We start from the raw sequence: 16167 nt of genomic DNA on the forward strand, positions 1-16167 counted from the left end.
ATCATAAAACTATTCCGTTGCTACTTCACGAATGTAATATTGATACTGCTATGAATGGTAGCATAAATATCTGATATGCAGGTTATCTCGTATGTGATATCTGTAAAAGGGTCAGGTGACCCCCAAGGGGGTGAGCGACCACACAGGTTGGAAACCACTGCTCTAGAGTCTCCAACAGAGGATCAGGTCAGCCATCAGTCAGCCTCTCCCTCCCAGGCACCACTGAGCATCTCTCAGGGAAGAGAAAGTCAGGAAGAAGCTGGGGTGGCTGGCTGCTGTCTGGAGAGGAGGCTAGACCTCTGGAGAGGGAGAAAAGACACTTGAATTAGAATCTCAAACTGAACCTCACTTGGTGTCACTAGAGGGTCAGAGCCAGATCCTGACTAGAAAGCTGCCTCATTCTTACCTCCTTCTGGCAGCCTGGCCCTGGTAGGCAGACTTGAGCATGACGTGCCTCAGTTTCCCCATGTGTAGTGAGAGTGGCGATAGGCTGTGATGTAGCAGTAAGGTTAGAAGCATGTTCTCAGACAAGCATTTACAGTGGCTCTGAGAGCTGTGGGATTTTGAGATTCAGTTGTGCATAAACGGTAGAAACTGGACCCTCCACCCAGTTGCGGCTGATGGCATGGCCATACCTCTGACTTCTTGAGGCTTTGCCTGGTGACTGTGGGGACCAGCATGGCCCTTAGGTGCCAGCCCCCTGAGCTTCTGTTTGAAGTCTGCTCCCCAGCTTTGATCATGGTATGGCTCAAGTAGTTGCCATGGAGATGCTCCCTGGACCCAGATGTTCTCTGTTACTTCTGTGCACTTGGGGCCATGTGGAAATGACCCCGCCCACGGTGTACAGCAGTCCTCTGCAGACCACCCGCGTGCGCTAGGCCAGGTGCCTCAGGCTGACACAGGCAGTCACCCCCTCGTCACACGTGTGGGCCACGCTGGCACTCCTAGATGTCATAGCAGGAATAGAACATCTGCTTTTCGGGTGACAGAAAGAAAAGGACAGTGTCATGGGAAAGGACAAAGCCAAGGCTGGACAGTAAGAAGGATAGCAAGTCTCTATCAGAGTACTCAGGTTATGTTTAGCTTCTGCAAGAGTTCAGAGAGGTTAGCAACCTACCTGAGGACACACAGCATGCCTGGCTGATCAGTCCCAGTCTGCTTTCAGGGCTTCTCCCCCCATCTCACCTGAGCTCTGGGGTTCATGGGACTGGAGCTCACAGCCGTGTCTTCCTTGGACTCCTAGGGCTGAGGTGGGTGCCTAAAAAGGGCTTAAAGGCTCTGCTCAGCTTCACCCACACTCCTCAGCTTTCTAAGGAGCAGAGTATGAAGATGCCACAGAGCACAAGTTCCTAGACTTCACCTCTGCCTTAACTCCAGAACATTGTTGCCAGTAGCCGATTAAATAATGCTTTATTTACAAAGAGAAGATCTGTATGCACGCATGCACATGCACAGGTGTGCGCGCGCATACGCACACACACACACACACACACACACACATGCACGCACGCATGCACGCAATCACACACACATGCTTCCACTCGCAAATGCCCTGAGTGACTGTTCAAAGTGACCAATACAGGCTACCATGCTGGGCCAGGAATGTTCCCACTCCCACGCCTTACACATCGGCCAGCATGTGTGCAGGTAACTACCTTGCTTGGTCACCAGACCCACCCTAAGGGTGTTCCTCTAGCTCGCCTCCACATGGAATGCACGTTTTCCCTCAGTAGCCGCCTTACCAACCCCTAAACCGGTGTTTCTCAACCTGTAGGTTAGGACCCCTTTGTGGGCCAAGTGACCCTTTCACACCCTCAGCCCATGGGAAAACACAGACAGTTTACATTACAATTTGTAACAGTATCAAAATTACAGTTACAAAGTAGCAACAAAATGATTTTGTTGTCCAGGGTTACCGCAACATGAAGAACTGTATTAAAGTGTTGCAGCATTAGGAAGGTTGAGAGCATGCGCTAAATCCACTGATCAAGGTGCTGGCCAGTGTTGTTCTGCCATCAGCAAAAGGTTTACTTTGAGGTCAACCCGGGGTGGGGCAGAAATGGCCTGGAGTGTGCGGGAGTCCAGGCTCTCTAGTCCAGAATAGAGAGAATGAAGAGCCTGAACCTCTGCCTGGGGACCATCATTGGCAGAAGCTGTTTCCAACCCTAGCTGAACAGTGACTCCACTGAGAAAGCCAGCCACCTGCTGTAGTCCCTGGCCTGGCCCTGGATGAGGCTGGGTTCATTGATCTGCATGCAGCCCCAAGTCACATGGTCCCTGGCCTCAGCCTGGGAGCTGACCTTCCCTTGGGTGGGTGGGATGCCCACAAAGAGCTGCAGAGCAGATGGTGCCCCAGCTCCGGGCAGCCCCGCCTACCCTTCACATGAAAATGGGGCGTGGCCAGACAGATGCCCCCTACCCCGCCTCTCTGGCACACTGTGACCAGGAAGAGAATGACATTACTTTCGTTTTTCTGAAGCCAGTGCAAGCTGTGGGGGGGTTCTGAGACAAGATATATCCATGGGCCTCCTTCCCCTGGTACCACAGCCTAGTCTTGGCCCTGCATTGCATTGAAAGCACACAGTGGAACAACTGGATCCAGGAGTAGAGGATCCTCAACTGGAAAAAGGAGCTGTCCCCCTTCTATAGCAGTCATTGAGGGGTGATGGCCCTAATAGTTTTCTGGGAATGTGAGACCTGCTCTCCTCTAGGTCAAAGGTTAGGGGCTCTACTCAGGGCCAGGTGGACTGGGGCAGGATGGAGACATATACCCAGGACCTGGCAGCAGAAGGTGGGGTGGGTGTCTCTGGGTTCTGTCACCAGCTCTAAGCTCGTACCAATCCAAGGCTGGGGCAGTCGTGCCACCTGGGGGGTCTCTGGGCTCCTACATTTTCTTAGCTGCTGAGCACCTGTCTCACACAGTCATAGGAACCCCTGTGGGGTTTGGTGGCACTCTGCCACACTCAGAGCCACTTGGCACTCCATGAGGACAATCTGATGGCTGCCAGGTCCTTCTGTACCAAATCACCAGCTCAGATGCCTCCGTGAAGCCTAGACATCGCCTTCCTTCCTAGTATGTTACTTAGTTTTCTATGTCCTTGATGGAAGATGAGTCCCGGGAACCAGCCTAACAGTAACCGGTCATGACCTCCAAGGGCAGGATGGCAGGGAGGCCTGACTCACAGTCTAGTCAGGAATGAGCACGTCCAGCGAATGAATGGTTGGGAGGTGGGCGAATGGCCAGTTTGAATGTGTGTGTAATGTTCCCACAGCTCGGATCTGATCTCTTGGTCCCCAGTGGATGGCGTTGATTGGAAGGCTCTGGAAACTAACAGAGGCAAAGGCTTGCTGGGGAAAATGGCACACTGGAAGCAGGCCTGGAACTTTATAGCCGTGCCTCACTTCCTATCCTCCTATGACAACAATGCGACCAGCCACCTTCAGGTCCGGCTGCCATGCCTTCCCATCACGGCAGACAGTGTCCCCTCAAACTGTGAACCCAAATAGTCCCTGACCCCCTTTGAGCCTGCTTGTCGGAGATATTGTCGTAACAATAAGAAAAGTAACTAATACGGATTGACCACGTGGACAGACAGACGGAGTGGATGGACAGGTGGACGGACCTTGCTGACTTCGGCTCTGTTCTTCAGACTCCATTGCCCACCTCTCCCCTTACTCCAGAAACTCCAACCGTGGCTGTTGTTTATCGGAGAACAGAGAATCCTCCTGCTGCAGCGCTTGCTCTTCCGTGCCCGCAGTATTCTTCCCAGGGACTATGCCCATCCGCCAGCTCTCATGCTACGCCCCTCACCGACTGTCTTGTTCAGAACTGCAAGCCATCCCACCTGCAGCCCGCTCTGCCCATGGCCTTCGCCCTGTCTTCCTCACCCTCAACATCTTCTAATATCTTCTAATACCCTCCACTCCCCTAGCCCAGCCCCCGCTCTCAGCCCCATCACCCCAGGACTCAGGCACCGAGGAGAGTGTTCTCTCCCCGGGTGAGAGAGACAGGGTCTCACTCTGGACAGGAGGGCAGCCCCAGGGTGGCGGGGACATGGCCCAGCTTCTTCCTGTTTATTTCTCCAGCACTTGAAACAGCAAGGGCTTTGCACAAGCAGGTCTCAGGAAATTCTTACTCGATGAGTGAGGGAACCCCAGGAGATCAGACAAAGGTATGTTCTCCATATGGATGGGGAGCAAAGAGGACTTTATGAAAGCAACCATCTGAGCCAAGATCTAGATGGGTGTGTATTTCATCTAAGAAAATTCTAGACGTGACTGGCTCCTGTCTCTGGGGCTCGCGGGGTCGCACAGCCTCTCCCAAGTTCTCTCTCTTGCCTCCTTTGTTTCCGGTTTTGTTTGTTTGTTTTTTGGGGTTTTTTTTTGTTTTGTTTTGTTTTTGTTTTTGATCTTAGTGCTTTCCAAGGTGCTCGGCTCTCTCCTGTGTGCTGGCGACCGTTCTTCACAATTACTTCTATGTTTTATTCATTGTTGAAGTTTTTAAAGCTACAAATCACACAGGGGCGCTGTGCTAACCTCATCCTGGGCTCCTGTGTCTTGCATGCTAAGCAGAGCTTAGTGTCTCTGGAGAAAGGGCTCCTCCTGGTACTCGTGGCTCTGACTGCAGCCGCAGCAAATGTGCCTGGATCTGATTTGCAGGATGCTAAATTCCCTACGCTCCAAGTTTCCTAAATCACCACAGAGGAGTCACACCCTTCTAACGCCAGAAAATGCACTGTCTGATCTGCCAGTCCGCAGCTGCTGGATTTACTGGGGCAATAAAGGGGCCTTGGTACTGTAAAATATCAGGAAAAACCACCCTGGTGCATGTGAGACCACAAATTTGCTACTTAGAGGGGGGGAAAAAGCCATTGACCAACCGCACATTACTGGATTTATATCCACAGTGTATTGGTCAAAAGAAAGGGACTGTGGGTGTCCACCTTTGGCCAGACCAGCTCAGATTTCTTAACCTGGAGCAAAATAGTCAGAGAGAGGCCTGGAAGGCAAGTAGGGCAGCGGGGTGCCCTGGTTGTGGCAAGAGCTCTGTGTAAGTTCTGTGACTCTGTCCTCTGTTGGCTTGAACACTCAGAGCCTATAACTGATATTCTCAGGGCTTCCATTTCCTTTTTGCCACTGGGAGAACAGAACCTAGCAAAGCAGTAATGGCCAGGGCCACGTAAGACCCTTTGTGCCAGGCACTGGCCTGAGTTCTGGCACAGAACAGGAAGAAAAAGCCACTAGGTCCTGCCTCTGTGGAACTCAGAGAGAAGGGGCTAAGGGCCAACCCTGAGGTCAGATGAGTTGGGACTTTACCACCTGATCTACTTCTAGCTGGGTTCTGTGTTATAGAACATAAAGCACCCATCTTCCTATGGCTGTCACATCTATCCGGGCTGGACCAGCAGTCCCTCCTGTGTGCTACAGTTCACAGAGCCTCAGAACTGTGTGTGAGACTCAGAAAGAAAAGGCCAGGGGCAAATCCTGAGGCCAGTTGAGTTCAGACGGCGAATTGACTTCACCATCTGACCCACTTCTGGCAGAGCAGCCCCACTGTGTCCAGGTGTGGGTCTCGAGTCTGCTCCGCCACGGGCACAGCTGCTCAGAGAGGCAGGATGTGGGAGTTGACTGAGCTTACCCCACACCATCGCCCTGTGGAGGTTGGGTCATAGGGAAGCCCGAGGACACCGTTCTGGGTGTGGGAAAGCACAGTGTGAGGTGTGGGACAGCCGGAGCTGGCTCGGGGGTCCCTGGGCCTGTGACGAAGCCAGGGCCATCTGGTTCTCAGGCTCTTGGATATCCAGGCACCGCTGAAGAGCTGAGAACTGAGAACGGAGTGGGGGTCCTCGGTCTGGATCTAGCCCGGGGCCAGAAAAAGGGGGGAGCTCCGGCTGGTGCTGAGGGGGGATGTCCTTGGTTTGATGAGTGGGCGGTGGCTTGAGTTTGGAGGTCGTGGCTGAGACTGTAGAGAGACCTTCTACAGGAGATTAGACAGTGTCTTTGTAGGCAAAGGCCTTCTCCATGGCTCCCCACGGCGAATCCCAATGAAAAGAGACAGTCCGTGGTTTCAAGGCATTTATTGTCATGGTAGAAAGTAGATGTGTAAAACCATACCTTACTTCTCAGGGTGGGCCTGAGATTAAATACCTTTTGCAGGGAGGCATGTCTGGGAAGGAAAGGCCATTGGCTGAGCCCTCCAGGCCTTTACGTACCTCATTAAAATGGAGACCTGTCTTGAGTCTATGTGACCTGTGGTTATGTCCTCTACATGTGGAAGGGCAGGGAACATTGCCCTTATGTAGCTGATGGGACAAATCTATGGGAGTCTGTGGCTAGTGGCAGGGCCTGGTGCCCAGGAGCAAGGAAAGCTCCTACTGTCCCTTCAGGGTCTCCATAGCTTCTAGCTTTAGCTGAACCAGGGACCAAGCTACCTTTCACGATCCCACATGCAGAGGCCTTTGGAATTCTTTTTTTTTTTTTTTTTTTTTTTTGTTCTTTTTTTTTCCGGGGCTGGGGACCGATCCCAGGGCCTTGCGCTTCCTAGGCAAGCGCTCTACCACTGAGCTAAATCCCCAACCCCGGCCTTTGGAATTCTACCTTGAGAATGCCTTTTCCTGGCATGTGAGCGTCTGAATCCTCCCAGCTCATCATCATCACCATGGTTTTCCCTCCTTGTTCCTATACTAGAGATTGAACCCAAGGCCTCAGACATGCCAGGCCACTGTGAAGACTAAGGGCATTCTGACAAAGCTCTGCTTCTCAAACAGCTGATGAAACATGTCGAAGGCCAGACCTCCCTGACCTGTGTCACATCATCTGCCCCCTTCTCTGTAAACCTGTAGTTCTCTGAGAAAAATCTCACAAACGAGATTCTGAGTCTCATAGTCTTGTGACCCTTGTGTACAGAAAGAATTCCTTTGTTTTTTGTTTTTTGTTTTTATTTTTTTTAACCTATGTTGCCATTTTGTTTTCTTTTTCTGGGTTTTTGTTGTTTGTTTGGTATTGTTGTTTTTTCAAGGCAGGGTCTCTCTGTGTAGCCCTGTCTGTCCGAGAACTCGCTCTGTACAGTAGACCAAGCTGGCCCCGAATTAACAGAAACTCCCTCCTCTGCTTCCCAAGTGCTGGATTAGAGGCGTGTGCCACAACTGCCTGGCTCTGTTGCCATTTTTTTTTTTTTTGGTTCTTTTTTTCGGAGCTGGGGACCGAACCCAGGGCCTTGCGCTTCCTAGGCAAGCGCTTTACCACTGAGCTAAATCCCCAACCCCCTGTTGCCATTTTTTAAAGACTGACTTTCATTATTTTTCAATTATGTATATGTCTGAGTGTGGATAAAACCTGTGTGTACCTTGAGTCCAGAGGCGTGGGGTCCTCCTGGAACCGGAGCTACCGGCAATTGTGAGCCAGCCAGCGTGGGTGCTGGGAATTGAACCCAGATCCTCTGCAAGAGCAGAGCTCACTCTTAACCACTAAGCCATCTCTCCAGCCCCCATGGTGCTGTTTAATCCCTGCTGTTTTATCATAATGATGCCCCCGTGTAAGCTGCCTCAGAGCCTCCTCTCTGAGAGAAAATCTTCTGCTCCAAAAGTTTGACAGCTCAGCTCAATCCCCACAGCCCACATGGCGGAGGGAGAGAACTAACCCCTGAAAGTCGTTCTCTGACCTCCACATACACACTATAGTGTGTGAATGCACGCGCGCGCGCACACACGCACACACGCACACACACACACACACATACACACACACACACACACACACACGCACGCACACACGTTCCCTCACACCTTCATCTTAAGCGAGCATCACTAAGGACCCCTCAGGGGTGAGCAAGTCAGGGTGGACGTCTTCCCCACCAAGGCCTAAATTTCAGATTCCGAGTCATCCTCAAATGAGGCTGAAGAAAGAGCCGGAGAGACTGCAGGCCACCACAAAGGACCATCACACACAGCATCCCCGTACATATGACACACTTTGTCACGCTTACCTCCCGCCCCTGTGAACCCATTTTGCAAATAAAACTAAGGCATATACCGGTCAAGCTGCCTGGGAAGAGGTTTCACACGAAGGCCAGTCCTCTGTCCCCTCTCTGTAGGCTGAGCACCTGGGGTCATGCTTCCTGAGGCTGCCTGGTTCTCATTTCCTGAGCGGCGGCGCCAGGGTGAAATGTCACCGAAGCCCTTCAACCACTCCGTCTCCACAGCCGGGCTATGCCTGTCTTCGAGGTTTTGGGGTTTATTTAAATTTGCATTTATTTACTTTTATGTGTTTGAATGTTTTTCCTGCATATTGTTCACATGAAGTGTGTGTGTGTGTGTGTGTGTGTGTGTGTGTGTGTGTGTGTGTGTGTGTGCGTGTGTGTGGTAACCACGGAGGTCAGGAGAGGGAGTCAGATACCCTGGAACTGGAGTTACAGACATGAGCTGCCGTGCAGATTCTGGGAAATGAGTCTGTCTTCTGCAAGAACAGCAAGTGCTCTAAACTCTTGAGCCATCTTCATGTTTTGATACGGGGTGTCTTGGGTCCCATCCTTCTGAGGTTCCTTAAGCGTGGGGTCCCTGGCTAAGCTGCCCCTGGTCCCTCCTTCCTCCCCACAGTGGTAGGTATGGAAACGAGATGTCGTGAGACTCTTGTTTGTACTGACTGAGGCGATGTGGCCCAGTCACAGACACTGGGCCCTGCACAAAGTAGGTATTCAGTTAACACGTACATCCTCGTGTCGCTCCAGGCCTTGCTGGGCCCTGAATCTGCCTCATCTGTCCAATAGGAGAAGGGGCAGGGTTTACATGGACTTTCTTACGACAGGCTTGTGGAAGATGCTTAGCTGAGGCCCACAGGGTGGCTCTGGAGGATAAAGTCTGGTGCTTGTGCCTTCACTCTGGGTCTGTCTCATCAACTTTGACTCACACTCAGTTTTGACACACGTGTGTCCATCACCAAGGAGTCTGTGTACCCCAGGTCCTCCCTCTCATTCCGTTTAACACAGAGTAGGCCATCATCCTAAACCTGCAGCTTCCCTTTTGCCTCTGTCATTCCGGGACTCCACACACAGTCGAGCCCAGCTAGATCAGAGGACCGTGTACAGGTGAGCCTGTTTCAGATGTCACCCTGGCCTTGGCCCAGGGTCCCTCCAGCTATATGCATGTTAGCCCCATGTTCCACCATGATGGGTCCTGCAGGAAGATCATCATCTCCTAATCTCGGACAGGCACCCCGTGGTGCCCCAGGTTCCCACCTCAGACCTTTCCTGGGCCTGTCTCCAAAAGCTGCATGGCCAAGGGCGGGGGTTGGGGGAGCCCCAAGTCTTCCAGCTCAGGAGCAGTTCCCTGCATCCTGTTTTTCTGTGATGTCACCGAGACAGCTCACAGCCCTGCCAGGGAGCCCGAGAAGCCCCGTTTGTCATACTGAATCTCTAGGAGTCTCTGGGACAGCAGAGTGCATGAGGTTGACAGTTCCCAGTGGCCCCATAGCAGGGACCATGAGCAGGGCCATGGTGGTGTGCGTTTTGGGGTCCAGCCATGGTTCCGAGTCCTCTGCTTCCTCCCTCTCAGGGTGTGCAGATGTCGCTACGCACAAGGGCTGGAAGGATGAAGCAGAGACCGGCATAGGTGGAGTTCTGCAGGATCCTGGTCTAGATGGGAGTGAGTGCTGGGGGTGAGAGGGTGGGAGGAAGGATGCCTTCTCCCAGGAGAAGCTCTTTTAGGTGAAGGCCTTCTCTGATGATCTTCAACGAAACAGCTCCCTAAGATGACTTAGCTTCTGCATATTTCTCTACTGGGGTGGGCTTGTACACATACACTTTGTTCAGGGTAAACCAACGGTTGTAGCATTTGGGGGAAGGGATGGGAATATCCAGGGAGGGCAAAGGTCATTGGTTGAAGGCTAAGCTACTGAGATGCTCATTAGCATGGGGAGGCATCCCAGGATTCTCACGTGCAAGGCTGTGTGACACCTCGGATAGGTGGTGAGGTCCAGGATCCACCAGGTAGAGAAGAGAAAGCCCTGCTAACAAATGGAGTCCGCCATTTTGCACGGAGCTCAGGGCTTTCTGGTAATGTCAGACTTCAACCTTAGCAGCAGGGTTTCCCGACAGACCATAACCTCAGTGAGAGCAGTGACAGAGGAAGGAAATGAGGGGTTGGTGACTCTGATGGACACAGGGACTAGAGGAAGGACCTGGTAGCTGATGTTAAAGCAGCAGGACCCGGCCACATGGTGAGGACATGGTAACCCCACACCAGGAAGCGAGGCCTGGGAAGAGAAGGAGAAAACAGAGAGGGAGAATGCTCCCCCACATTCTCAGCACAGGCTAGCTGGGGACCCTGATGAACTTGGGGGTCAAGGCTCCCAATTGAGGTCCCTGCACTTCTAGATAGATGCAGAACCCAAGGGTACCCAGTCATCTATGCCAAGAGCCATGGTCCAACATAGCCAGGGAGCCACACCAATGGAGCCCCAGGCCTGTGCTCACATCCCAGCCACTGTTTGTGTGAGAAGTTTCCAGACATCATTGTAGAAACACAGCCTGGAGTGGAGACATCAGCAAGGTGTCTCCTGAGCCCTGGAGGAGGATCAAGGTCGGAAGAGGCGGATCTAGCCTTGTCCCATGGACTATCCAGACCCCTAAGGGTGACTCTCATCCCAGGTCACGGGGGTGGGGAGGGCTCAGAAGGACAAATCCTGCTGTCCCTATAGAGAAAGAGGAACAAGCTGTATACTCCCATGATCCTCACTGAGATGACAATTTGGGACAGACTTGTAGGAGGGGATCTCAGGCATTCCCGGAGGGTGTCTCAAACAGAAGGCGCTTGTATGGAGGCCCCAGCTGGAGCCTCCCTGAAAGTTCTGGAACCAGTGAGGAGACCAGTGTCAGAAGGGTCCCGTGAGTTGGCGGGCTCTTGAGCTTTCACTCCAGGGGGAACAGAGTCTCCCAAGGGTTCTGAGCAGAAGGTCATGGCTACCTTAGAGTCTACAGCATGTTTGGGAGAAGGTGGATCTGGGAGGGCACTGAACAGTCTGGAATATTCCAACCAAATTGCGATGGTGACTGGGTCGGCACCGTAGCAGGAGTGTTAAGGAGTGGGTCAGATGGTAGTGACAAGTGGAGCGGGAGGGGAGGGTACTCCAAGGAAAGGAGATGGCAGCTCGGAAGCCCCCTTTGTGGAACACAGATTTCCCCCAGAATTCCCTAGCACAGCATCCAGGAGGGCACCGGTATCCAGCTACCCTGCATCTCGTTTCCTCTCCTTAAGCAGAGATGGACAACAGCACCCATGCCTCAGGGTGTGGGGCTGCATGAGGCGCCTGACACAGGGAGACTCTGGCGAGCGGTGGTGTGTGGGAAAGGCCCCCAGGCCTTCAGCAGCAGGAGGCCCCCAAGAGCCGTGGACCCATGGAAAGGTAGATGTGGGTTCTTTGTCCTCTCTGCCCCACAGCTGTCTCTGGGGCTCAATCCGAGGCAGTTTTATGGTAAATCCGGATTGCCCATTAACGCTGAGAAGCCGTTATTCTGGACCCCAGCCAAATGGCCTTCTGGGAACCATAAGGTAAGGGGGAGGGAGGGAGGGACTGGGGCAGCTGCAAACCCATGTCTGAAGGGGCAATGGTGAGACCCACTGGGCAGTGCCATGCCTAGGGCCCTTGGGGAGTATTGCTGCCCCTCCTACGCCAGGCAAACCTTTGGGAGTTTCCTTTCCATGTGGCTCCTGCACCCCAGAAGAGAAACAGCAGTGAGGTCCGACAATGGAGTTCACAGCCTAGACAGGTGGGTGGTCTGTAGGATGGATTAAATGAGATATTATGTATGAAAGCCAGGCAAGTCGGGAAATGGCTGAACGTACGCTCAGTGCAAATGCCCAGGAGAATCCATTCTTAGCAGATTCATCCTTAGAGACAGCATGGCTCCACTCATCTCTCGGATGGTCCCTGATCATGCACTATAACTAGGTGTGCTCCAAGGTCAGGGTGAGCAATTCTGAACAAGACAGAGGAGACCTGTCCTCCGGGATGGATGGGACTCTCACACCCAATCATTGAGGCAATCAAACAAGAAAAACGACAAGCAGAGAAGATGAGAGTTGAGGGCGAGCCGAAGGCACAAAAGGGGTGAGAAGCGGGGAATGCCGGCTGATGGGAACAGCAGTTCTCAGAAGCCTCCCCTGGGAGAGCTGCCCTCCAGTGGGGCTGCAGTCAGCAGGATCCAGACACAGGGCTATCATCAAAAGGATAAACAGGATGGAGGTGATGGACGGTGTGCCTTAAGGCAGGCCCCAGGCCACACACCCAGAGCTATAGCACCAGGCTGGCACCTAGAGGGCTCAGAGACGGGCTGGGCATCCCAGTCTGGGGGAGACTGGCTGACAGATGTGGGCTCCCTGTCCCTTCTGACCTAGTGCTGTCCCTGGGGCTCAATCGAAGGCAGTTTTATGGTAAATCAGAGGATTGCCTGTTGAAGCCGTTAATCTGGACCTCAGCCAAATGGCCTTCTGGGAGCCATAAGGTAGGAGGAGGGAGGGGTGGGCTGAGGGCAGGAACAAACCCATGTCCATAAGACTGGCGGAGAGCCCTGGGAACGTCTGCTCCTGGCCCAGGGAAGCAGTGCAGCTGGTAAGGGCACTGGTCCCTGACCAGGACCAGATGGTGAGGGGCCGGGGGTTGGAGGGGCCTGAGGAGCCTGAGGGATGGGGGAGAAGCCTTTTGAGTTCTGCCAGCTGAGGGCCATTGCAAGAAGTCAGTTCTGCCCCTCCAAAGGGGCATGGGCCCTTGAAAGGGAGACTGAGTCTAGAGGAATGTGAGGGAGGCTGAGGGGCAGTTTCCAAGGCCTGGGGTCTGGAAACGTTGCTCTCTGACCCGGTGGAGCATGAGGTTGCAACTGTAAGCTGGGCAGTCTGTGGGACTGCAGATTCTCTACATCTCTGAGCCCCAGTTTCCCATCCCAGTTACTTCATCCCAGGAATACTCACCAACAGCCTGTCTCACAGCAGCCTGGCCCAGGGGGGTTAGCACTTACTTGTGGGGTTCTGCAGTAGCACCTCCAAACTTCAGCCTTGGAGGAAAACACTGGGCTCTGAGGCTCAGAGTCAGGGACAACTTGTACAAAGCCACACAGCTGATGAGTGCAGTCGGGATTTGAACCAGGGCACATTCTGGCCTGGTACCGCGCCATCCGTCTCCACACGTGGCTTCTTCACTCTGAAAATAGATACCTTCCAAGGGCCCCACTTGACAGTTTAACTGAAGGCCCCAACAGGATCCTGCGTGCATGGAGGCTGCATAGATTTCTCTCTCGGAGTTTCGCTCCATTGGACTCTGGAGGTGTCTGTACCACTCCTGGGGCCACTGTAAAGGGACATCCTGAGACAGGATTCTCTGTGGGTTTTCCTGTCACTGTTCCTGAAGAATTCTCAGCAGGTGACAGTACTGAATGTCACCTGATCCTCCCTCCTAGGGCTGAGTGTCTGCAAATGGCTTCCAGTCCTGCTCAGAAAAGTTACTCTCAAGAGTCTGATAAATTCACACAACTAAAACCTTACTGTAGTACCATCCACCCACCCATCCACTTCTCTATCTATCTATTATCTATTTGTCTGTTTGTCTGACTGCCTGTCTGCTTATTCATCCGTTTATCTGTCCAGCCAGTCATCTATCCACCCAGCATCTATCTATTCATCCATCTATCTATGTCTGTCTACCTGTCCATCCATCACCTATGTAGTCATCATCTGTCTATCCGTCCTTCAGTTTGTACATCCTTCACTTGTCCTCCCTGTCATCCACCCACTTACTTATCCATCTATCCATTTATTAGCAATATTTACACACACACGCACACGCACACACACACACACACAATCCACCAGGGATCGGGGTGCACTGGGACCTTCATGGCCACCAGAATGACCTTAAAGACAATGGTCCAAGATGAAGCTACACAAGCAGATCAGAGCCTCATACAGATCAGTGACCCAGTACAAACCTCCAAACCTCAGGTTGGATGAGACTCTCAATTCTACCTTTTTTTTTTTTTTTTTCATACAGATCAAGATTCTTCCAGGACCTTGGGAAGCCCAGCCCTCTGAGCTCCTGGAACTGCCACAGATTTGGTTGGGGGTGGACCATTTTGATGACAGCTGGCTGAGGGTGGCATGGGATGGAGCCTGTGTCTCGAGCCAAGAAGTGCTGTGCTGTACCACTTTGGCTCCCGGCAGATCGCATGCGAACCCACCCAGGAGCTATCTTTGGGTCCGAGAATGAAACACACACACACACACACACACACACACACACACACACACACACACACACACACACACACACACAAGCTTATTTTTAAAATGCCTTGGCTACCTCAAGGCCGGGCACTCCTAAACCTTCCCATGCTACCCCAGACCCAGTCAGGGAAGTGGTCAGTGGCCATTTACCCGAAATGTCACATGGTTTGGTTGGCTTTCGTCACTGCGTCCCATCCTTCTTCCAGAGTCATGATGTTTCTGTCCTGTTCTTCTCTGAGTCCTCACCCGAGCAACTCTAAGTGTCCCGCCCTGTGCCCAACCATTGGCGCTTGGCATCTTTATTGATCCATCAAAAACCAGTTGGGGACAAGATCCTTCAGCATCTGGACACAGATTCCAGACTGAATCAAAGCATTAGAACCAATCTCCAATGGAGAAACCCTGTTATATGCTCTGATCACTGCATTTGATCCTCTCGCCTGCCAGGAAGGTCAAGCCACCCTTGCCAGTGTGGAGGCCATAGCTAAGCAGTACTGAGGAAACCTCCTTGGGGAAGAGCCAGCTTGGCTTAGGGACCTCGTGACTCAGTTATGGGGGGCGATAGGGCAGAGTGCAGACTCTGGCTAATTCCACAGAGCTGATGTTCTAGAGGGAAGACGAATCACAACCTCAGACTGCGGCATGTGTGAGAAAGGCTCACAGACCAGAGGGACATCTATCAGCTTAGCAGGTTAGTGGAGGTTTTACAAAGGAGGTGACATTTGCCTGAGACATCTGGTCGGAGAGAAGAGGCAATCCTAAGACTACATATGGAGACTGAGGCTGCAGAAACCAGCCTGTAGGCACAGGAAGAGAGAGGGGGATGGCTGTACACTGTGGGGAAGGTCTGACTGGGGAGATGGACAAGCATGCTAGGCCATGGAACAGAGCATGCAGATGGTATGTTTTGTGTCATATCAACCTTTCCATAGAAGCCCCCAACTTGTACGTATTAAGGTGATGTTGAATTCTGTCTTTTTTTTTTTTTTGAAAAATAAAGAACACAAGTCTTTACTGTGTATGTATGTATGTATATATATATGTATATATATATTTCCCCAAGATGCTATTCTCTCATTTCCCCATCTTCCTCCTCCTCTTCAATGCCTCTGACATAGAGGACATTACTACACCTTATTAGAACTTCACCCAGATGTCCAGACAATGCCCCATCTATGTATTCTTCTGTATTTGCAAGCTTCCTGTTCATGTAGCCATCAATGGAGATCAGGTAGCCCTTGTACTCCATGCCCCGCTTCAGTCTCACCGTCACTGGCTTTCCTGTCAGTCCATTCAGAAAAGGCTTGGGATTGAGGGGTAAACTCATCTCAAACACCCATGAGCACTGTACCCCACTAGTTGCCCACCCCACCACTCTCTGCCCCTCGTGACTGGAGCAGCGGCCGCTACACCAAACGGACTGGCGCTGAATTCTGTCTTCTATTGGCTGGGGTGGATGCTTATTAGACTGGTGGATTTGGTGGAGGGTCCAGCCAGGACCAGCTAAGGCAGCTGGAAGTCAGCTCTGCAAACGCTTAGAAGAGCCTTCTACACCCAAGACCTGTGTTGCAAAGAGGGAAGCTGAGTGCCTCGCTGAGCACCCCTAACACATCTGACACGTGGGCACAGACTCTAAGGCTGCCTCTGTGGGAAAGCCAGACATTGCTCAGTCAGTCGTGGGAGTGCCAACTGCTGGGGGAACAGATACTGGATACGTGTGGAAAACAGCGTCCCACAAGGCTTTAGTTAGTCCACTGGGGCAGCAGCCAGAGCAAAGGGTGACACTTGGCAGGTCCTGAGCATAGACAGGAATCTTCCAGAAGGCTCTAGAGCAGGTAGGGAGGTAGGCACGCAGTGGATGTGATAAGAATGTGAGGTCCTGGTAGAGCCTGGTTAGTTC

The 16167-nt window shown here is 52.4% G+C and overlaps 1 protein-coding gene across 1 annotated transcript; it reads right to left on the reverse strand.

Moving 5' to 3' along the window:
- Positions 1 to 15333: 15333 nt before the first annotated feature.
- On the reverse strand, positions 15334 to 15594 carry LOC116900764 (small nuclear ribonucleoprotein F-like). The gene has a single exon (XM_032902474.1). The coding sequence runs from the start codon at positions 15592 to 15594 to the stop codon at positions 15334 to 15336; it is 261 nt and encodes an 86-aa protein (XP_032758365.1).
- Positions 15595 to 16167: the final 573 nt, after the last annotated feature.

The sequence above is a fragment of the Rattus rattus genome, chromosome 5 (genome assembly GCF_011064425.1).
Source record: "Rattus rattus isolate New Zealand chromosome 5, Rrattus_CSIRO_v1, whole genome shotgun sequence".
NCBI lineage: Eukaryota > Metazoa > Chordata > Mammalia > Rodentia > Muridae > Rattus > Rattus rattus.